The sequence below is a fragment of the Sycon ciliatum genome, chromosome 1 (assembly GCF_964019385.1).
Source record: "Sycon ciliatum chromosome 1, ocSycCili1.1, whole genome shotgun sequence".
Lineage (NCBI taxonomy): Eukaryota > Metazoa > Porifera > Calcarea > Leucosolenida > Sycettidae > Sycon > Sycon ciliatum.
Genome location: NC_088643.1, coordinates 84,544,017 through 84,568,267, shown reverse-complemented (window position 1 = coordinate 84,568,267; position 24,251 = coordinate 84,544,017). Strand labels below are relative to the sequence as shown.

The following is a 24,251-nucleotide window of genomic DNA, read 5'->3' as shown; positions in this document are numbered from 1 at the left end:
CACTATTGAAGTCTCTACAACAGGGAGACCTACAACAAGTAACAGTGAAAATGTTGTACCATTAGTCCATTACATGATTACACACAATACCACACTTGTCCTCCAGACCAAAACTACAGTACCATTACAGACCACTCTTGTCCTCTACACCAAAATCACGTAGAAGGTACAGATACGCTTTGAATACAGGTGATACCGATTTCTGTCAATACGATTCCCATATAAATTTTTGTGTGTGGGATTTGTGCTGATAATTCGAAGTTAGCAAAGTGTAATTCGAAGTTCACTGTACACTGTACTGGTCAGTTCAGTTTGCATGAGCAGGCCGTGCCGGTCAGTTCAGTATCCGTGAAATCTGTGTTTAAGGTCCACAGCGCAACTCTGCGTGACCCTGAGAGCATTTCGACATACATATTGTGCTGTGGGTTCATGTTTGGATAATTAGAATGTCCGGATATTTAGAAGTTTTTTCCTGGCATTTTGAGGTTCGAATTATCAGGATTCCACCTGTACCAATAGGGAGTGTGTACATGATGAATATCCCCAACATCGAAGCATTTTTGCCATAATGTAAACAAAAGGTGAAGGTGACCGGTAGAGAGACGTGCCCGTATCTGAGGCGTCCGGATAAGAGACGTTTGAGTGTACATGTACGTGGAGCAACAGTTACTGTTTCGAGTGCCGGCACTGCGCAGCAAAGCAATGGCAGTGGCGTGTCACAGAAAAGATTCTGAACTTCTAGATGGTCAGTTGCCAGAGAAGTAACATTCAATTTGATAAAACAGACTGTGTGGCAATGTACCCAGTTTTACACAGTCAGGCACTATACAGTCAGTCACTAAACATACTTTCTCATCTGTGAGTAGACTAGTGTCCTGAACTGCGCATCCACCTCCAGTAGGGTGATGTCCTGAAAGAGTGGATCAGATGATATGTCCACTGGCTGGTTGAGCAATGGGTGCAAGATAGCAGCACCTGCAGTAACCAACCAACAAACACACACACACACACACACACACACACACACACACACACACACACACACACACACACACACACACACACAAATAAAGCCAACTAATCTGTAGTGATTCTGAGCTTCATGCTAATCATCACACAACACTAATAACTGTGTCACATGCTCAAACGAAAAGTATTTTCGGGTGTTGGAGCAATCTACTCGCTTTTAAAATGACAACCTGGTGCCAATAGAGTAACAAGATACTGAAGTACATGTGCATATACATTTGTACATGTAGAGTGAGGAGTCGGGATGTACATGTACCTTTTCTATTGATCATGAACGTATACTGATGCTCGTCGTCGGAGAAATAGGAGATGTCAGCGAACAGGTCGGTGATAGTGATGTCGACACCGACTACGCCACGCAGCACTTGAGTCGTGTCGGAATTGGTGGTGTAAACCGGAGCGGCAGCGGTCATAATCAAACCTACAAGGGGAATGCAGCAGCAGAATAAAATGAATAAGAGGAAGAAGAGCATCAGTAGTGATACCTACGCTGAACAAAGGAAACAACAGATTCCCAATGCTGTGCAGTGCTAGTGCATGGAAAGAAAAGAAATCCCAGGCCCTGCACCAGCCAATCAGAACAACAGAGATGCCCTTCCTGTACAAGTACATGAGAACAACAGAAATCCCCCGGTCCTGCACCACTGCATGCTTTAGGCTAGAGCTAGCCCGGTGTGAAAATGTCTACAGAACTCTTACCAGCTTTCTCACTGCAGTATTCACCACACAGAACTCACCAACACAAATACACACTTACCTTTTCGTTCCCCCCTTCTCTTTCATGCACGCACACACACACACACACACACAGACACACACACACACACACACATTGGAGCCTACTGTCTTTGAGCACTCTTCAAATCCAGTACTTCAGTCGCACCTCAACAGATCACTGCAATGCTAGGCTATGACCTGCATGCTATGGTATACCGTTGAAGCGTTCTTACCTAGTCCAAATGCATCATAGTAGGGCTGTGTGAAAATCACTGACGATGATGTGTCCTCCGATGCAAAGAATGAGTAGAAGCGGGTCAATGTCGGGCGCAAATTAAGGAAATCTGACACCAACCGAAACTCACCGGTCTAGGGTGCAGATACACACAAAGCAGAGCAGAGCAGAGCAGAGCAGAGCAGAGCAGAGCAGAGCAGAGCAGAGCAGAGCAGACAGGCAAGCACAGTGAGTGCACGCACATGTACTCACACATACATACATACATACATACATACATACATACATACATACACGAACGCGCACCCCCGCATGCACACATACACACTGCTGTATGCAATCATATTACTGCTTGTAGGTACATACGGCTTTGGTGGCTGATACTCCTGGATAGTCCTGATTGGCCATCTTGGTGAGGATACCACGGCCAGCTTCAATATCTGCAAGCACAAGGGATGTATACAAATTCGCTCTCATCTCTATAACCAATACATGTTCGGGCCTGGTTTATATCTGGCTTTGGAAAATTTATTTTTCATTGCTATCAGGCTCGGTCTCATTTTCTCTGTGCTGCGCTGCCGAGTCCACAAAGGACGAAACAGTTCTGTCCGCAGATTGAGTAACCATTACATGTCCTATAACACAGCATGGGATCGCAATAAAACCTCATGGCCACTCGCAACGGCATACGAGAGCGAGTCATTCCCCCGACTGTACACCATACAGCTCACATGTACATGAAGTAAGAACGTAGTCATGTATATGAAGTAAGAACATGCACGGTAACTAATTACTTACTAGCACCCATGGCATAGGTAAGAACATGAATTCTGTAGTTGAATGGAAGCGCTGCACTCTCCTGCTTAGACAGGATTTCGCTTTCACTGTCGCCTGGGTCGCCGTCCGACAAGAACAGAATCACCCGGTCTGCAGACAGGCAGATGCACATACACACACACACACACACACACACACACACACACACACACACACACACACACACACACACACACACAGATCAGAGTAGTGCTAGATACCAGTACACTCGGACGTCTCTTATCCGGGCACCTTGGGACCGGGCACTGCCCGTATCTCAGATTTGCCCCTATCTCAGGATAACTCAACTACAGTAAAACCTGTAACTAAAGACCATCGTGACTAGCGACCAGCCTGGTACTACCGATCACTTCGCCAGGCATGGACGGTCTCACATTCAAAATGCACTGTGACTAGCGACTACCTGCTGAACGCGACCAGCGACCGCCTTTTCTTGTCCCAAAGGCGATTTTTGACCCGTAACTAGCGACCGCGATGTAGGAAATCAAATGTTGCTCAAAGCTCCTTCTTGAAATTTTGCTGATTTTCCATTGTCCTGAAAGGAACCTTTCGTTTCTTCAGCTGAACAAATGAACGCAGGTCATTTTGACTGTGGAGTCGGTGTGGACTGCACTACACCTGTCAAAATTTCAAGCACTGTCAAGAATAAACATGATAGGAAACGTCTTGGAGAGCGCATCGGAAGCGCTCTCTGATTGATGTTACTACTCGGAGGAGAAACGAATACTGAGCGGCTCTTTCACCCCAGTCATACAGCTACAGACGAATCGACGATGGCATCAAGGAATCCAGAAATAAAGCAGCACCGCAAGGTCCTGATGCTGAAGGATCGCGTTCAAGCAATCGAGAAGTCACAACAAGGACAGTCGGTACGATTGATCGCATGAACAAATTCGAAGCCCAGCGCAAAACAAAACTTCCACGGAGAACGTGTGACTCCTGGCTTCAGAAGTAGCAACTGAATTTGATGTCTGCAAAAAAATAATCTTCTCTCTCTCTCCATCTCTCCGTCTTTCTCTCCAAGTGTTGTTTGACCTGAAATAAGAATGGCATTGCGCAAGTCCTGGGGAATTGTATTAGCTGCATTTTGACATACATATCATATAATGGGATCCATATATGGCCACGCATTGCAAACCTCTAACTAAAGACCACCTGCTACTAAAGACCGCTTTTGCTGGCACCAAGGGGTGGTCGCTAGTCACAGGTTTTACTGTACCATGTTTCATATCTTTTCTTGAAGAATACACTAGTCAGAACAACAGATGGCTTGATCAGTCACAACTTAAAGTTGCATGCCATCTCAGGCACTCGCCATCTCAGGCACTCACCTGATGAGTGCCGAAGATAGCATGAAACTTTAAGTTGTGACTGATCAAGCCATCTGTTGTTCTGACTAGTGTGTCACGGCTCTACCTTCCCGGTATCGAGCTCTCTTGGATTTCTGCTGGAATTCACAACAGTGTGTTTTCTTGAAGAATATATATTTGGCATGTATTGCACATGTTTTAGGATACAAAAAGAATCCATTGATAAAAATGTGTGGATTACACAGGATGGCAGTGACAAATAAGCACTTGCGCATACAAAAAAAAGCTCAAACCCCCAAATTCAAAGCATTTTTGCCATAGGAACTCAAGCTGAAGGTGCCCGGTAGAGAGACGTGCCTACATCTGAGGCGTCCGCATAAGAGACGTTTGAGTGTACGTAAAGGAAGGTCAAACTCATTGCCAACTTACCTCTGCTCGCTAATGCTGGCGATGCTGAGAATATCTGGTATGCTTTCGAAATGGCAGGAGCATAATTTGTAGCCCCTATACATCAAGACAGCAGCAGCAGCAGCGACAAGAGCCACGTAGAGGAGTACTCAAATACACTGTAGCAAGGCATGATGTAATACGATTGTACATACGGACACACAGGCATATAGACACACACGCATACACACAAGAGAACTGAAGGGGACAGGGAGAAACAATGAAAAACGGAACGTCAAAAAAGCGATGCCTGCAGGAAAAAATCCAGAAAGCCACTATTTCCGCACCGACATCACAATTCTTTTATGGAGGCGAGTCAGCAATAATTAGCGAAAAGAGAGAACAGTCAGGTACAACCGCGATGAAAAGTCAGACTGTGTGATAAGTAGGCACAAACAACTGACAGAGTGCTGATAGATTCGATAGCCTGACACTTCGCTCCAACACACAGTTTTCTCTCCTTCTAACTAGTACACTGCATTCCACCGAGATTGGGTGGGCCATTGATGAGGGTCTTAAGGGGCTGCATTTGCAGCTGGATTACTCCTTAAAACAGTAAGCATGTCGACAATCTCAACCTAGACTGGACTGCAGTTAGCAAAGGGCATACTGTCCGAAGCATTCCCAGCAAATAAAACTGGTGTACAGTGTGAGATGAAGGACGTGACTCAGATTGACATACCGCCAGCATTAAGCTCTTGGACTAGCCACTTCAGCTGTCTAATATTGTAAGGAGTAGCCGGTCCTACGATAGTGTTGAAACAACTCATGTTGCCGTACACATTTGGTTCAATCTTGTCCGGATTAGTATTGAATGGCAGGATGGTGACCTGTGGGAGAAACACACATACACACGCGCGCGCACACACACACGCACACCTTTGACCTGACCTTTGACGCCCATCGCCGGAGGCGATGATAGCAATGCTACGGCAGAAGCCATAGCAACTTGTGCTGGGATTACACCATTCAACAGCTTGCAAGGCTGAAGAATTGACCGTCACTATTCAGCCTGGTCTACACCATACAGCTATTTGGAGTGACACACACACACACACACACACACACACACACACACACACACACACACACACACACACACACACACACACACACACACACACACACACAGTGTACAAACCGAAGCTTCAAGCCGCCAAGATTTTTTATTGTTCAGGGTTTACGCCTGCCATACAATGATGGCTACAATGGCCAACTGAACAACAACGAACTTGAGGCCAAAGAGAATGAATTATTTGAAATGTTTCCTTGCGCATGCTTATAACACGTCGTGATGTAGACGTGAGGTCAGTACAATTGTACAGTGTACTGTATAACACGTTATTTTCAGTGTAACTTCCATTTCGGTAGAGAAGCCAGGCAACTAAATTTGGATTACACCTAAAAGGCCCTAAAGTATGCACTGTATGTGAAGGGAATGCTGGTCACCCAATTCTACATCACACCCGAAACCTGGCAGGTCCCTGGCACCAAAATTGTAGTACACCTAAAATCATATGTTCTACAGTATTTGGAGTTGTACATTCAATACGAGAAAGCCTATAAAAAGCCTGGTGAGAGAATCTTCCAGTAGAAATCAAATTCTCACTGTTTTAGAATGAGCACTGACTGTGGCACATGATCACATCACATACTGGAATCGTAAACAGTGTAGTAGAAACAGGGAACAACATAATCACTAATGCTGCAATCTCCTACAGCGCAGCAGGTATGGTGTACTGCACATGATCACACTACTGTACATGTAACGTTACACCAAGTATTGCAATTCAACTACTAGTACTTACCCGATCCTCTGGTGACAAAATACCCAGAATAGAGTCGATGGCTTCCTTTGCCAGATCCAGGCGTGTTCTTCTGTTGTCATCTGGGATGATTGCACCTAACATCACATATTCACATACCGATATAATTATGCATGTAGGTAATCAGGACCGGTCTGAGCTGTGCATACATGTACAACGCATTTAATAACAAACTACAACTTGTAGGAGAGACATGGCAGCTTGTGCTGGGATGGCACTATTCAGCAGTTTGCAAGTCTGAGAATTTTAAATCACTATTGTAGGCTCTCTATTTCTCCATTTCTCTCTCTCTCTCACTCTCTCACACACACACACACACACACACACACACACACACACACACACACACACACACACAGACACACACACACACACACACACACACACACACACACACATACACACACAGACACACACAGACACACACAGACACACACAGATACAGACACAGACACACACAGACACACAGACACACACACTAAGCTATCACCAGTGCTGGTGCTCACTGTAATGTTCCTGACTTCCTGTGCAGCGTTTGATATGTTCCTGCAGGGACATTACAATGATGAAACACATGGATTGTTACAAATAAAGGCGAGGGGGAAAATGAGCTGACACTTACCCATGGATCCACTCGTGTCCACAACGATGACTACGTCCTTTGCAGCAGGTACAGCTGCAGCTACATACCATGGTCTACCAACATACAACACACATGTAGTGCATAGCACATAGCATACATACACAGGTGCACAGACACACGTGTACAGACACACAAACACACATACTCAGACACACAAACACACAGAACAAACATGTTATGAAGTTAAGGTAGCCCACACTATCCCCCCCCCCCTCCCCCCCCCCCCCCCCCACACACACACACGAAACGAAAACGGCTTAGACAGGGCAAGTTGCAATGCAGTACCGTGGCTGTGTGTGACACATTGCCGCCATGAACTATGACACAACTACAAGCATAGGTTAGTCCAGGGCAGACAAATTCATGAAGCAAATGATCAGAGTTCCGAGAAGGGCTTATTTATCAGCACTGTAAACACGTACATTGCAAGCCAGCCACGTGAAATTACGCTATACCGGCACTAGTACATTGAAGGAGACGGCGATGCATAGAATTTGAACGTCCACTCAAAACTCCCCATACCCGGATTGTTCCAGTTCCGCCAACGGACGGTTCACTGGGTCATGTGGTATGCTGTATTCGACTGTACAGTATGTTCTTCCCGAGACAGTTGAAAACGCTCTTACAAATAGATTGAGGATACAACTATATAATTATAGTGCTACAAGTACATGTACTACATTCAAATGTCAGCTTCTTCAAGGGGAAGTTAAGGCAAAAATTAAAATTTCACCAGTTGTAGTCTTCGGGGTGCTGAGTTGAATGGTCGTGGTCCGAGGAAGCTGAGACGCTCCCTTCCTACTTGAATCCCAATCGAACTCGCGCACTTCCACCGAAACTGGGTGACTGCGCCCTATGAGATGGGGATTTGAATGCAAAATGTCACTAAAAGCGCCATTTCGTTCTTATAAAAGCATGGATGACCGCGATTGGCCCATATGTTGTAGTCTTTTGGACGCTGAGTCGATTGGTTTTGGTCCGAAAAGGCTGCGATGCAGCATTCCTCCTTTATTCCCAATCGAACATGCTTGAACAAGCGGTCACGTGCTCTTGGGTGCCCAAATGGCCTGATCACCACGCCAGCAGGCGACAACTTTCACACCAAGGTTCAACTCGAGTGACAGGACTGCACCCAAAAAAGGTCAAACAGGCTAGTAAGTTGTACCCTGCAGGCACGGTGACCAGCTGACTGGTGTATGCAGGAGCACGTGACCGCTTGTTCAACCATGTTCGATTGGGAATAAAGGAGGAACGCTGCATCGCAGCCTTTTCGGACCAAAACCAGTCGACTCAGCGTCCAAAAGACTACAACATATGGGCCAATCGCGGTCATCCGTGCTTTTATAAGAACGACATGGCGCTTTTAGTGACATTTTGCATACAAATCCCCATCTCATAGGGCGCAGTCACCCAGTTTCGGTGGAAGTGCGCGAGTTCGATTGGGATTCAAGTAGGAAGGGAGCGTCTCAGCTTCCTCGGACCACGACCATTCGACTCAGCACCCCGAAGACTACAACTGGTGAAATTTTAATTTTTGCCTTAACTTCCCCTTTAAAAATACTATTCATCTCTGTAATCAAACTCTTGGCTCAAATTTGCTATTTGCCATGCAATAACTTTATGTGTGTCTTCATTGTTATTTACTCCCCCACCCACACACACACACACCGCAGTAATCGCATAGTCAGACGAAATAAATGATCCATTGTGTCCAAAACGTCGGGATAGAGAGAGAGTACATGGCAGCAACACTGGGTGCCGTGGTACATGCTAGTCACGCGTGCCAAGGTAAACAGCACAGGGTGTTGGGCCTTTTTCACGCAGCGAGCCATTGCCAGTCGCGTAGCACAGTAAGAGCAGAAGCGCATGACTGTGCAGCAGTGTGTAGCAGTGCTTACCTGTACCGAGGATCATAGGATGAACAGCTTGAGGCGTTGAAGCCAGGATAAATTGTAGCATAGCCTTCCTCAGAGCCGTAATACTGGAATTTCAGTTCAGGCACATCCACCAGGTTCGCCTTTGAGGCCGCCGCTATTGCAGCGCTGATCATAGGCCGGTTGCTGCTGGCAGTGGCTGATATGCGATCGCAGCCATTATTCCTAGAAACCTGCAGTGCACAGGTACAAAACACACCGAATTGGGATCGCACTACAGTCAATCTCGAGAATAACAACCTTGGATATAGCAACCTTGGATACAACAACCATGGATATAGCAACCTTAGATACAACAACCATGGACATAACAACCTTGGACATATAAACAAACATTGGGTATAATAACAACTTGCGAGTAACGACACTATTTTCAGACCTAGTACTAGTAACTGTTTGACTGCATACACTCAACCTAACGAATAACGACACTTTTCTCATGCCCCCAGTTGAGGGTCAATATTTACAAGGTTGACTGTACTTCAAAAGAGATACACTGCCCAAGGACTAAATAAAACAGCATGAATGACACATGAGACATGTATGAGGCATGTATGGAGTTTCGGAATCCTGAAGAAATGTATGACACAGTAAAAATGATTATCATGCACATCACGAATGCGTCGCACGCTCGCTACACAGGACGGCATGTACTCACGGTAGTGTTGAAGCGTGAGTCGAAGGCCACATCGTCATCGTCCAGCTTGCAGCACAGCGTCTCTTCTTGTCGCGTCATGCCTGCCTGATACGCCTGTCGTGCAGCTGACTGCAGGTCGCGTGCTGCCCTAGAGCGAGACGTGAGGCGAGTACTGACACCCGTTGCAAGCTACACATTCACATACACATACACATTCACATACACATACACAGAATCCAAATACATACACATACACAGAATCCAAACACATACACAGACACAGGATCCAAACACATACACAGACACATACACAGACACATACACAGAATCCAAACACATACAAGTTACAGAGCTCAGCTACACTGTGGACTTTAAATTCCATGGTCCGTGTGAGACTCACACTGAGTTTTCCGAATCCGCAAGAACATCACCACCATCTAGGATCATGGCGCAGATGCAACTCCTAAAGCGGTGAGAGGTGAATAGATCAGACCCACCACCAAATGGTCAAAGACCGAAAACCGCATTCGCTGCATCCATGTTTCCCTCATGCCAGGCCGCGAGTTCCCACCGGATGGGATGGTCTAAGGTCATGCTTGAGAAACAGAGGATACCGAGTTCAAGTCCTGCTTGGAAGCAGTAGGATTGTTTCCAGCCATGCTGCAACCCACAGTACACGTTAGTGTGTCAAATATTCAAACCGAGAAAACAGAACAGTTTTAAAACATGTTTACAAACCCCCATGCTGCTGCAGAGGTATTTTACTGTGTGACTCCGGAATTGTTAGTTCTCATCATCCAAATTGCCCACTTGCGTGTATTGCACAGTTCTTGTGTTCTACATTGCACATTGTATTATATCGAGTTTCGCCATGGCCAATTCAGGTTGCATTGTGTATTATTTGTTTTCATTACATTTCCGAGCATTGCACTCATTGTGTTATTTTCCCGTACAAGAGGCTTTTACAACCGCACAAGCTCCCATGCCGTTGAAAATTGGCAAAGATAAACGGCAATGTTCATGTTGAGGGAGCTGTAATTTTAAACTTTTCTAATGACCTACCCAAGAGATATTTAAGACGATGGCAGGGTGGTTGTGAAGAAGGAGATTGAGGCATGACCTACCCAAAGCGTATCAAGACCAGACTTGTTCTCACCTGTATGCTGACAACATGGTTAGGCATCTACATTGGCAATGCCGCTTGAACACAAAGCAAGTGTGAAGAAATAATAACAAAATGTTTGTCCTTTTTCTAAGTTTTATACTATTATAGCATTTTCGTCACTGAGGAAACTGTTGAGGAAATAGTTATCTGGAAAATCTCTCACCGTAGATACGGCACGGACTCCATCAATTGAGCTCGTTGAGGAGACAACTGCTGCGTCAAATGCACTCTATATATATATGCAGTCACACGCACACGCACACACCCACACAAACAAGCGCGCAAACGCACACAAGAACAGCACCATGCATTGCAAACAAGAGACTCAAAAGACCGTATGGCTCAACGCCATACTAACAGGTCGCAAAGGAATTCCTTATTTCAATGCAGAAAGAGTGGGCAGGTGGGTGGTGACTAAAAAATACTTCAGCTTTTTGTTTTAAAAAGTCAACCTGTGAACATCTAATGCTCAGTAAGGTGAGAGCTTATTGCAGCTACCATGGCTACACATGTGCAGCAGTCTACAACGATAGTCCCTCTACCTAGAGACAATGTGTCACGTGATTGCTAAGGAGATCTACAGTAGTTGTTGTACGTCGCAGGGCCTAGGGGTGTCGGACAGCCTACAGTCACTACGGTATTGACCGTACCACTCTTTGCGCCAGGTACCCTGTGAATCAAAAAAAATGCACCGATTTGGGGTCTAATTGTTTTTAATAGCGGAGCCACGCACCCCCCCCCCCCCCTGAACGGTCGTTTCGGAACATGGTTTACTAGAACATCATACAATATGCATGTACACCCTGATGATCCTGGTGCCGTGGTGGTGTTCACTCTACATGTCAGGCTGGCACCACTCAACAGGTCTATCTGCCTTTTAAAATGACACGTGTACCGTATGCTACACATGCACATGCACTAAGCCTGTACATACACACACACGCACGCACGCACGCGCACACACACACACACACACACCTCAGACCTGACCATCGCAGAAGCAATGATAGCGAACAACTATGTTAGACATAGCAACTAGTGCTGGGATTACACCATTCAACAGCTTGCAAGGCTGATGAATTGACCGCCACTAATTTTTAGCCTGGTATACACACACACACACACACACACACATGTGCGCGCACACACGGACACTCCCACATGAGCACATACACGATGCAGTAATTTCGTCCGGGCAGTGTGCGCTATTTTACAGGACAGTAGGTTCAACTGCTTCTGATAGCTTAAATGCTAATGAGCACTTCTGAAGCTCACACATAAAGCCTGGTTCCTACTTCATTTTGGGTACAGGAAACACGTTGACTTGACCTCGACTTGTTTGGCCCATCACGCTGCCATTGCATAATGTGTTCCCCGTACTGGTTGCTACAACTTCATCGCAGGCCGCATCACACGGAGTTAAACCAGGTTTAACTTCTGCGATGAGCAGCAAGCAATGCACATCCAATTCTGCACGGTGGAATGGAACATTTTACAACAACGGCAGCTGAAGTGTCTGCTCCAGAGCCGGGTCAGCGACCGGGTTGGGGCGGGGGGGGGGGGGGGTACTTAGACCCGTTTGGAAAAAGAACACCGGGTACACCTGTGAGAGGCCGTGACCCGGCTGGGAATACATTATACATCAGGGGGTCCTAAATGTTTACAGCTCCCTGATGTACATGCAGTAGCCGCACTTGAGCGTGGCCGGCTCTGACCCGGTTGCAGGGGTTGTGCCAGGTACACGTGTACCCGGTTGATTTGAAATCCTGGAGCAGACACTGAGCTGCACACGTGACTCAAGAGCTCCACCTCATGTGCAGTTTTGGACTGTGTGTGTGTGTGTGTGTGTGTGTGTGTGTGTGTGTGCAGTGCAGGATTCTTATACGGCACATGATTGTTGCGCAATGGCCAATAGGGCTTGAAAGTGATGACGTCAAAAACGGCCCGGGAGTAGTACTGTAAAAGCCATATATATAACGAAGTGCTAACTCTAACGAGTTAATGAGGAGAAATCTGTCGTTAAAATAGAAATCGTTATACAGAAATCGACACATATACTGTCCTATTGAGCGTTGAGAATGAGTGAGAATCGTTATCTTTGGTACACGTAAACTAGTCAATTTTGGGAAATCGTTATATATGCGCCTCGTTAGAATAATGGCTTTTACAGTAAGTTCACATCAGATTTCTATTTTGGATCCACTAAAGGTGTGACTTTGCTATTCACTCAGTGAGTGGACGTATAGCAACCCACTCATGTGGTATGCAGGTGTGACTTTCACTTCACCACCAGTTGTCACCCCACCCCCATTAGCCAAATCAGTCAATTTCACCGGCTACATCACCTTGTTGTGAGTAAGACCGCTTGAAATGTGCTTGGATCCATACAAAAACTGGATCCATGTGGATCCAGTTTTTGAATTTTTGAAATTGTTGCTATGCTGTGACATAGCACTTTCAAGCCCTATAGCTGGCTTTCCCACCACGGCCATAATCAGCTTATCATACCCGATTGACGTCATTCGGGGGAAATCGCAGCGTTTGGGAGGTCGAAAGTTTGACCTTTCGGCCTTTCGACCCTCAACTCGCTCGTGTAAGTCTAAGAATGAAATATCAAACCAAGCAGGCCCTTTGTCGGTCATGATGACTCAGGTCCTGCCCTTGGATGCAAGATTCAGCCGTCATGACCACCAGATCGTGTTTGATTACATGCTTTCACTGTGATGTCAGTGCATTCATCGCATCCCAGAAGTGGTATTGATTGGACAGTGCTGCTCAATGAAATCCAGTCAATGCACTCATGTACGCACCAGGCGTTGCACAGTCCTAGACTTGCGAACACTGGGATTCGAAATGGTGCAAGGCGCAAACTTGAGTGCCGCGACTGAATTTCATTGAGCAGGACTGTACATTGTGCTTTTAAATGCACATGTGAATACTGTACTGGTAGTGTCTAATTAAATTATTTTCTAAAGCATCGGTGTCTGATTCGTGTTGAACTACTTGGAGAATGGCGACGCTCAGCGAGAGCATACCTGCATTGAGGGTGCTCCAAGCGCACTGGATGAGAACTCCGACAGTTTACTCTGCAGCGCAGCACTAGAGAAAGTGGTCAGGGTCTGTGCAGACGTTCTGCAACACATCCAAGTGGCCAGAAGAGACCATAGCGTAATTACTGCCCGGTGGCAAGTCATTCTTTCGAGATACGGTAACTAGATTGTGAAAGTGAATGAAAGCCGCCGGCAAAGCCGGGGGAACGAGTCTTGGGCACAAAAAATAGATTAAAATAAAACAGATACTAGTAGATCAACACAAACTCGATCATCGGCTCAGGTGTACGTGTAGAATTATCACGATCAGATAAATACTAGTTGGCCTGCATTAGAAAATAGGCCCAGAAACATTCGTCGTCGCTGCTATGCAGGACACAAACTGTCAAATCTGCACCTGTGACAACAGCCACTCGTACATCTCCAAGAAATGTGGGCCTCTCTCGCGACCTCTACGCCGAATGACATGGAACGGCTACGACTGACTTGAAAACAGGACAGCGCTGGCCGCGAAAATATCGTAGATCGCGGTATCCGCGGGCTACGAATGATGTCATGATCGATCCTTGCAGCATGGTAACTGGTTCGTTTTTTTGGGTTACGACATGTCAGACATACCAGACTACAAATACCAGACTACAGACATGTCGCCGTGTCGGTTTCAACTTTGAAAATAATTACTTTCAAGTAAAAAAGGGACAGACGGCCGGCCGGACGTACTCAGTTGATCTACACGAGTGTATTCAGAAGTCTGAGTCTGTCTCTGATTGACAGGCGCAGTGCTGTGGCAAATATTCTTGAAACAACTCCTGATCCTCGCTGTACACCCCCTGGTATAGGCCTTATGCACATTGCATATTGTACAGATGCACGAAATCCCATAATCTTGTCCGTAGACCCGGTTGGGTGTTGAATGTGCAGGACCCTATTGTGTTTACTGCTATTTCCACTATGAAATGGGCCATGAAGGCATTTCATACGAAATCTTTTTCCGGCAGAGATCTAGCTAGTCGTTAGTTCAATCCCAAAGTGAAGAAGGCTTGAAAAGTGATCGTTTGCCATGAATTGTGAGGCTAAATGGGTCAAACGCGCATGTATACAGTATAGCACACAATGAACACCCAACCGGGTATGTACACACCTACGGCCATAGTACAGAACTTCGTACATCTGTACAATGTGCATAAGGACTATTGTGTACTGGCCTGCGCTGCAACTAGTGGGAGGAAGGAAGGCCCGGGCATTCCTGCAATGCCAAGCGCAAGCACGTCACCCGTACATCATGGTACATCCAAGAGTACATAACCCCCTAAGGGTTATGTACTCTTGCCTCTTGGTACATCGTGTAGATCTACATCATATTAGTACCGTACTGTCGTACATGCATATGCGCATGGTCGGTGACGGTGACGTCATGACTCGGACTCACCAATCCAAAGAACTAGACACGTGCCGCGCGGCGCGCGCGCCACATCACATCATATCACTGAGTCTGTCATCTCATCTGTCACGACATGTCATCAGCATGCAGCACAGAGCACACAAATCAGCACACAAATCAGCAGTCGAATCCAGGGAGCCCTACGTGTGATCAAGAGTACATAACCCGTTATGTACTCTTGATGTGATGTGTATGTAGGGCTCCCTGGTCGAATCAGCAGATTCAGCACACAACAACTTGTGACATTCAACAATCAACATGATTGTTATGTCATTGGAAAGGCTTCCTGTCTGAAGCCTTTCCATACTGGTACTCGATGTTCCAGTTTTGTGACACGAGAATGGCACGAGAATTAGTGTACCGCTGAGTGTACCGCTATACACTTGGTCGACACATAGTCGACACATTGTTGATACTTTTTTGACACATGACCCCTTCAACGGTCTGCTTTGTGCCACTAGGGAGGTTCTGCTCTACGTTTTGGGAACGCGACGCAAAGAATCACGCGAACTTTCTTCGCGTTCCCGTAACGTAAAGAAATGCTGTTCTGCTCTACGTTTCACCTAGAGAAGTCACGTGGAATGTGTACTGGGAATTTCCCCTTCCATATTTGGCAGTTTTCTGCATGCAGTTGATCGATACCCAGCAAATCCGTACGCATTTTCTCTGCGTGTGCCACAACGTAGAGAACCCCATCTCCGCGTAGAAATCTGGAGCCAAAACACGCGAAGCCGTAGACTCTAACCCAGACACCTGCTCTCTACGTGATTTCTCTACGTTTCACGTATAGCAGAACCTCCCTAATGACACTCGGTAAACGCCGATTAGTGCTGACCCGAATTTGCTAGCAATTCTTCTAGCAAAATATCGAAGAATTTTGAAAGGGAATTTGCTGGCAAAATGGAGCAAAATATCGGTGTGTTGGCTGGGAATTGGGAGATTTTACACATATACGGTGCACATGACTCATTTCGGCACAATTTTACCAACACGTGACTCACTTTTTCTCATTTTTGCCAACACGTAACCCACTTTCGGTCAGTTTTCTCACACGTGACACAAATTTTGGAGCAAAAAGGGAGCAAAATATCGAGTGGCCTAGCAAAATGAAAGCAAAATTTCGACGATGCACGAGCAAAATTATGCCGCAAAATATCGAGATTCAGCTGGCAAATTCGGGTCAGCACTAACGCCGATGTCGCGTACGACAAAGACGACTATCCCGTACGCGAAAGAGTTGAGAACTGCATGACGTGGACCTGACGGCAAGGACAACTGCGAGGAGGCCCCTTTCGGTACCCCTGACGGGAAGGAGAACTGCAGAAGTCGACGAAGTCGAACGAGGAGGCCCCTTTCCGTACCCCGTACTGCAAAGTGCCATTGATGGATGCCTTTTGCACCTGGAACGACCCCTTAAACGCTGTCGCGGCGACTATCCCGTACGCGAAATAGTTGAGAACTGCTGACGTGGACCTTTTGCACCTGGAACGGCCCCGTAAATGCTGTCGTGTCGGCGGAGTGAATGTGCAGGGTGAGAAGAATTGCTGCAAAGACGTCCCCTCTAGGCCTTTGGAGACATCGTCGGCGGACTGAATGCGCAGGGTGAAAAGAATTGCTGCAAAGACGTCCGCTCTAGGCCTTTGGAGACATCGTGGGAACTCCTTCCGGTACGAGTACTATACAAACTGCTGACGTGGCCGTGGACATGGACATGGAGACATGGTGGGACTTCATGTACATGGATACATGGTGGGAATTCCTTCCGGCACCCCCGTACCGCAAAGCCAACGGTGGGGAAGGAGAAGTGCAGACGTGCAGGAAGACGAACGAGGAGGAACCAGGACGAGCGAGCAATGGCAGGACTAGCTGGACCGTAAGTAATAGCTGAATTGTGCATAACAACTTGACATCCATGCGGCACTCGCCACTTGCCACTGCATATTTCTTGTCCCCTAACAATGTCTCTCCTCTGCCCCCTGTGTGTCCACGGCCCTGTTGCTGAATTAGCCCGATGAATCGAATGTCTTCCGCAACTGGAACGGCCCAGTAAACGCTGTCGCGTCGCCGACTGAATGCGCAGGAGGGAAAATATTGCTGCGAAGACGTCTCCTCTAGACCACGGTAAGGCAACCCATTGATATGTTGCCAGTTACCTTCTACTAACACGTTTTCAGGTGGAGAGTGCCTTGTACTCACGTTATCAGGTCGAGAGCGTATTGTAGTCACTAGAGAGGTTAAGATGCACGTTATTTCCGACGTGACGCGAAAGTTCAGCTCGCGTTATTTGCTCGCACGTCGAAAAATCAACGCGAGCGACCTGCTGCTCACGTCGAAATTTGGAGTTTTACGCCAAATTTGACGTGAAATTGCGCGTCACGTCGGAAATAACGTGCATCTTAACCTCTCTACTCTCTCTACTTCATTACGTTTAAGGTGTACGTATAATTTCTCAAAAAATTAATGGTCCACAGTCGTGTCGGAAGGGTACGGTGGGACTGTAGATCTGTTACCTTCTAACACGTTATCACTATATCTGATTATCAGGTCGAGAGCGTATTGTAGTCACTCTCTCTATTCCTGAACTTCATTACGTTTCAGGTGTACGTATAACTTTTCCAAAAAAAATAATGGTTCACGTCTTCAGATAGAGAGCGTATTGCACCCACTGTCTAGTCTCTGTAGTGCATTGAGATTTTGTTGATCGCACATGAAAATGGATACACAGACAAAGCAGGCCAAGTATATGGCGAGATGTCGCCAGAAGAACGTCTTCAGATAGAGAGCGTATTGCAACCACTGTCTAGTCGATTTTGTGGATCGCACATGAAATGGATACACAGACAAAGCAGGCCAAGTACACGAGAGAGTGGACGATGTGCGGATCAACACGGCCTGCGGGTACTTCATTAAAGTTACCCGTGACATAACTAGGATAAATGTTAATCACGCAAAGACATTGCCAAGTATGTGAGCACTTTGGACTTGACAGAAGAGTGCATGGGCGACGTTGACAAAACATACCGCGGTGACTGTCCCCATCATGACAGCAGGGCACATCGCACGCAGCATCGCAGATCGTGTCGAATTGCGCATCATAATATTGCAAAATTGCTTCAGGCTCATTTCTGAGAAACAGTAGATCAACGGTAGTTATGATAATTATGTGCATTCTCTTTTCCGTGCACTGTAATGATGTACATGTACATGTAGGATACATGCAACAGGCTACTGGCAATGTGTAAAGTGGTGGTTCACAGCAGGAAGGGGTGTACGAGTTTGCTGTCGCAGCATCCCTGCTTTTCTGCTATTTCTTCTCCATGTTTTGTAGGTTTTGCACAAGAACTCTCCAAGTTTGAGTTGCGATATTGGCAACTTTTGAGCTTTTTCTGAAAATATGGATGCGATTTCAGCAACTAGCACTTGTTTTGGCACGGTTGCGAAAAGCATAAGTTGCGAAAAACTATGGCATCTTTGGGAAAGGGCTACTCATAGCCTACCTCACGACCTTCTGCTTTCTTTCTTCATCACTTGTATCTTGCAGGTATATCATCCCGTGACGACCACATTGAAGTCTGAATTTGAAGTGTGAAGATGCTTCAGCAACCACATCGTACTTTTCCATTGCTTTCATTGTGCTTCTACTGTGCATGTGTGTAACTTGTGGGGTAAACATGTGATGACATTGTATGCTGGCGACACGGTCAGATGTTGTCCATGCGTCTAACGTACACCTTCATGTTATGCATTGAAAAGGATTTGCCACTTGCGATCCTGGGACGAGTATCAGGTCAGCTTTGTCCTGTGTGGGCTGTATCAGATTGCTGTTCACTTCTCTATCTGTTGGATGTGTGACTTTCTGCAAGTTTCTGGTGTATGATGGCCACTTCCTTGCTTGTCACTTTGTATGATATTACATTCTGTATTCGCTGCTTCCATGGCGTGGTCTGCAAACTGCAATCCTTGGCCAAATGTCATGTTTGCTATGTTGTGCTTTGGCCGTCAGCTTGTCTGCACGCTGTAGTTGAATTATTTTTGTGTCACAGCCGACTTCCTGAAGTCAGTGGCCACTGCTTTGCATGGCATTATATATGAATAATTTCCTGTTTGTGTTGTGTGCATGTGCGTGGCCACGTGTGTGTGCCGTGTGCATACGCATGTTTGTGTATCTGTGTGCGGGGTAGCGAGGCGGGGAGGGCTGGTATGTATTTTTTTTTTTTTATCACATTGCACATACCTACGGAAGAAGGGGGAGACAAAACGAAGACGAAACAAAAAAGACAACAATGTATCAGTGTGTTATTGCAGTCTCATGGCTACATACAGTACATCGCGCGCGCGTGGTCATCATGTTTACCTTCGGGGTTGGGGTGGGGAGGGAACGGAAAAAGAACTGAAATTATCCATATAAAACCGCTCTGTGAGCGGTTCTGAAAAACCTTTACTACTGGTACTGCCCCGTCGTAAAAGTAAGAAATTAGAACTGGCCCATTGTCCCCCCAAATGTGAACTGATCCACCTAAATCGCGAATGACGGGACCCGAACGCACCAGTAGCACGAGGTTCCTACCTGTGGATGCGTTGGTCCGGACTATAGGCCATGTACTGTACTAGCGGTAGGTGGTGTTACCCTATGATGCTGTCCTGTGCCCTCCCGACCTCGTGCTACTGGTGCGTTCGGGTCCCGTCATTCGCGATTTAGGTGGATCAGTTCACATTTGGGGGGACAATGGGCCAGTTCTAATTTCTTACTTTTACGACGGGGCAGTACCAGTAAAGGTTTTTCAGAACCGCTCACAGAGCGGTTTTATATGGATAATGACTCATACATCAGTTCGGTCAGCTCAGACTCAGAGCCTCAGACTGTACGCAATGAGATCACGTTATTGGCAATAACGTGATCTCATTGCGTACAGTATTACTGTGGTTGCATGCAAGTAGTTATTTGATGCAACTACCGCTGGTAGACCGGCTATTGCGATCCTCGCACAGTCATGTAGAAGTCTACCAACACCATACTCCTGGGCCATAGTGCAGATCTACGTAGACTCTACCAACACTCTACCAACACTCTGGCAACACTCTACCAACACTCTGGCAACACTCTGGCAACACCACACCTGTGCCAAGAACTACATGTAACTGTTAGGTGACACTGACACTGGAGTGGAGATGGGCGGTACGCACAGGGTCAACAGCATAATAAAATTTAATAATAATAAATTATCACAATGCAGAGGACACACTGCATTGAAAGCAGCAGCGACAATCAAGCAAGGCTTCCCCAGACATGATCATCAGTCACATCAGTACACACTACTACATATACACAGCCATGCCAAACCCTATGCCATTGCCATGGCCATGACCAATCCAGCATTATTGGAGAATGGAGAATAAAATCATGACTATCAAAACAAGCATGCACTCAGCCTTGTACCTACATTGACTGCTACAATTGTAGTACTGCCCGACGGAGCCTACGGTGAGGCAGCAACACAGCAGAACTACACAGTGACCGGACTGGAACTTGTAAGTCTTGTAAGTTCATGAAGCGCTCTATCAAGGATACACAAAAGGTTGTGACAGAACTGCACAGCAGCAGAAAAGTGTGGCTAAATGTAGATGAGTAATCAAATGAGATGCGGAGGAGAAAGAAGAAGAAATTACAACACTCAGAAGCAGAACCTAACTTTACAAATTGTCAGCAGGAGTTTCACTGCAGCCCATATAAACGCAAAAATAGACAACGGCAACCACGCTTTGGTAAACACAAGCAAGATACACACAAAGTAAGAGCTAAAAATAGAAATCTACTTCCGTGACCAACACAGGATTGAAATAGCCGTTACTCTATCGTACGACGAGACCTAGAAATAGCGAGGATGTCAGATCATGAGAAAAGGGAATCCACTCCTCGGCACAATGCTAACACACGACCCATTGACTGTTATAATGTCAGACGGAAACATTGTTCAGCTCGAATTTGACACTGCGCCATAGAGGGCTGTAATCTAAACACGATCATGTGCGATAGTGTGTGATTGAGGTGAGCGGCGGCGCAAGAGACCCTCACGACTGATAGGCCTAGCCTACTCTGGAAGGGAAATCAGTCCGCAGCGGCAATGACACTATACTGTCATTATTAAAACGCATGCAGTACTGGCATACACACACACTCCCTTGTGGCTTGCAGTAAAATATTTATGTCCTAAATCCTAATTATTGCCTGAAATGGATATGTATATAACTAGCAACTGACAGAGATGATATTTAGTAAGCTGGTTTAGTAGGGTAGTTGGGATCTGCAGTGGATGGTGGATACGGCCCCGATGTCGCCGCGGACGGGTATGGCAGGTTAGATGATGGGTACGGAGCGGTAGTGCTTGACGGATACGGAGCGGTAGTGCTTGACGGGTACGGTGCTGCTGAATAGCCCGTTGACTGGAAGTCTGAACCGATGTTCACAGCGGCTGAGTAGTCTGGAGGGGCTGCAGGATTGCTGGCCGGCGGCGGGTTGTATGAGGTTGCTGCTGGAGCGGTCGGCTCGGAAGGTCGACGCAGCGCTCCCGAAGGTGCTTCTGGAGCACCTCCATAAGAAGCAGCTGCTGGCTGGGTATGCTTGACAGCGGAAGTCCTCACCGCTGGCTGGCTTGAGCTTACGGACGAGCCACCGGACGAGCTTTTCGAGATCACAATGAAGACAATAAAGCAGACCACCACCACACCAACCACTATTCCCCCAATAGCACCACCAGACAGACCACCTGAGCCGGAGTCATCATCATCGCCGTCACCCCCACCTTGCGGAGCCACTGTTGAGAAGAATAGAAGACCCACAGGAACAAACGATTTTAAAAAACTGACACAAAAACTGTTGCACTGTGAATGTGAATAGATTCAGTGGAAGCCCAGCCCTGACAGGGTTCCCGCACAAACCACCTGTAATGATCAGACAACACAAACCAACTGTAATGATCAGACAACACAGTGACAACACAGCCATCATCATTCGATGCTGTGATGTCTTTTGGCTCCCCTGGACGGTACCGATACTGTGACCTATAAGTCCCTGAACTCGAGTGGTTCGAAATCTTTACTAATATTTTCAAAACAGCCTCATGGAAACAGCAACGGAGAAATACAATTGATAAACATGGAGAACACAAACTCAACTCTTGAGACGTTCTCAAACTAACTCAATAACTACTCTAAACTACTCTAAAACCAAGGAGAAGCAAACTCCAGGGCTATAATGAGGAGAAAGGGTGAAAAGGCGGGTAAGATGAGCGGGAATGCAGGTGACGAAGCCGGTCAATGGAGGAAAAGGTGCTAACGACTTGGCGCAAAAGGCAGTGCATGGCTCTACTCGCATGCTCCTTGTCATCGCCATACCCTCACACACTCATGAACACAGTCCCCTTTTGGACGGCCCACCGGCATTCAGCAAGCACCTGTAGTCACAGGAGACTACAGGTATCAAAGCATAACAACAAACCTACCACAGTTGCCACTCGGGTTTTTTTCGCCTTGTCGGCCACCGAAGCACTGGCAGTCGGTTGTGCAGAAACTGGACGACAGCTCAGTACCAGACGCACTCCTGGTACACCAGGCACAGCCTTGAGTTGCACGGCAGTCACTGCATGTGTGGGTACAGTTATTTGAAACAAGCACATTGGCAAACAACAGGCAAAGCATATACATGATATACTTGTTCAGAGAACTTCAAGAATGTGTTGTCCCCATTAAAACAATGCCACCGGTACTAATGTGTGGACGAGGATGGTCATAGCAAGTGTCAGCTAAAGCTACTTGTACCGTAATCTCGCGCATATAAGACCATGGTCTTGTAATCGAAAAGTCACTGTTTTCGGTCCTTTCACAAGTGCATTTTCGTTCGATCGTGAGACCATGCATATGGTCTTACATGTACATGTATATGCGAGAGACAAACATCGCATCAACATGTACATGTGTAAGTACGCATATCATTGGTTAACGCCAGTATAATGTAACCATGAATCATGATGAACCTCGTGTGGCTTTGTGAGTTTCATTCACTTATAAGTGCATGTTCTTATAAGCGAGAGTGCTCTTATATTCGAAAATAAGAACATGTCCTTAAATGCGCGAGGCTACGGTACTTGTTCTACAATCCATCAGAATTCAAACACAATCGACCCCTGGGAGTTTCAAATCTGATTCACCAATTTATAGGTTGAAGCCCGATTCAGAAAATTTGATCAGAAACGGGTATCTGTACAAGTACATTGATCAATGCCAAACCTGTCCTAAAATGCAAAACCTAGCTGAAACCTAATCGTATCATGGTTCACCTTTTGGAGGATATTCCTCAAGATGCAAAGCCTCCACCGCAACCACCCATTATATCCAAACATCTTCATCACTGCATGAAGATGGTCCTGGCCTAACAATTTGAATCGCTTTAAAATTAATCAGTAGAGCTCAGGGAGCGTTAAGAGTGTGATAAAGATGTGTGCATATCCTTTGGAGGATAGGGCTGGAAAATAACTGGATCAACTTTTGACCAAAACATTGCCAAAGGCAAGAAGCTCAGTTATAATATTTCTGAAAGAACTGTCCACTGAGAACAAGTACAGTAGCGGGGGTATATGTATTGCCACTGGTACAGTAAGAGTAAGGCATTATCAGTGTGTCAGAAACAGGAAATCATCTCATTCAGTGTTGTCCTAGCAATAATGTTACCTAGACTGGGTGAGCCCTGAGCAAGTGCCATTGAAGCAACCCTCCAGGCCCACAATAGATGATGGCTGTCGCGGTATGACAGGCAAGCCAGCAATCTCCGCAGGACAAACGTCATACCTGTAGTCACAGGAAAAAATCGTGCAATGAGCAATTGGGCAATGAGCAAACGGGATTGGTTGCAAAAGGGGAGTTGAAACTAGAGCAGCACTGCCACCGCCATCTATGCTGTTACTCATGCATTGGTTGAAGACTAGTC

General features: G+C 46.4%; 2 protein-coding genes across 5 annotated transcripts in view; both read right to left on the bottom strand.

The window, feature by feature from the left end:
- The window catches only part of LOC135805986 (VWFA and cache domain-containing protein 1-like), a 37,577-nt gene extending 23,296 nt beyond the window's left edge, over positions 1-14,281 (bottom strand). Inside the window, exons 1-13 of one of the 3 annotated variants that reach the window (XM_065320108.1) lie at positions 13,816-14,281; positions 10,944-11,009; positions 9,637-9,804; positions 8,943-9,151; positions 7,024-7,097; positions 6,384-6,478; positions 5,258-5,405; positions 4,558-4,632; positions 2,780-2,908; positions 2,348-2,421; positions 1,980-2,115; positions 1,286-1,450; positions 849-975 (exon numbers count right to left, since the gene is read on the bottom strand). In XM_065320108.1, the coding sequence (XP_065176180.1) occupies positions 849-975; positions 1,286-1,450; positions 1,980-2,115; positions 2,348-2,421; positions 2,780-2,908; positions 4,558-4,632; positions 5,258-5,405; positions 6,384-6,478; positions 7,024-7,097; positions 8,943-9,151; positions 9,637-9,804; positions 10,944-11,009; positions 13,816-13,974 (1,625 nt within the window). In that variant the 5' untranslated portion in view covers positions 13,975-14,281. The remainder of the gene's footprint in view (positions 1-848; positions 976-1,285; positions 1,451-1,979; positions 2,116-2,347; positions 2,422-2,779; positions 2,909-4,557; positions 4,633-5,257; positions 5,406-6,383; positions 6,479-7,023; positions 7,098-8,942; positions 9,152-9,636; positions 9,805-10,943; positions 11,010-13,815) is intronic. The other 2 variants (XM_065320109.1, XM_065320107.1) reach the window with 2 other exon arrangements.
- Positions 14,282-20,783: 6,502 nt separating this feature from the next.
- The window catches only part of LOC135805985 (VWFA and cache domain-containing protein 1-like), a 27,241-nt gene continuing 23,773 nt past the window's right edge, over positions 20,784-24,251 (bottom strand). For both annotated transcript variants that reach the window (XM_065320104.1, XM_065320106.1), the window contains exons 27-29: positions 23,996-24,112; positions 22,771-22,907; positions 20,784-22,083 (exon numbers count right to left, since the gene is read on the bottom strand). In XM_065320104.1, coding sequence (XP_065176176.1) covers positions 21,542-22,083; positions 22,771-22,907; positions 23,996-24,112 — 796 coding nt within the window. In that variant the 3' untranslated portion in view covers positions 20,784-21,541. The remainder of the gene's footprint in view (positions 22,084-22,770; positions 22,908-23,995; positions 24,113-24,251) is intronic.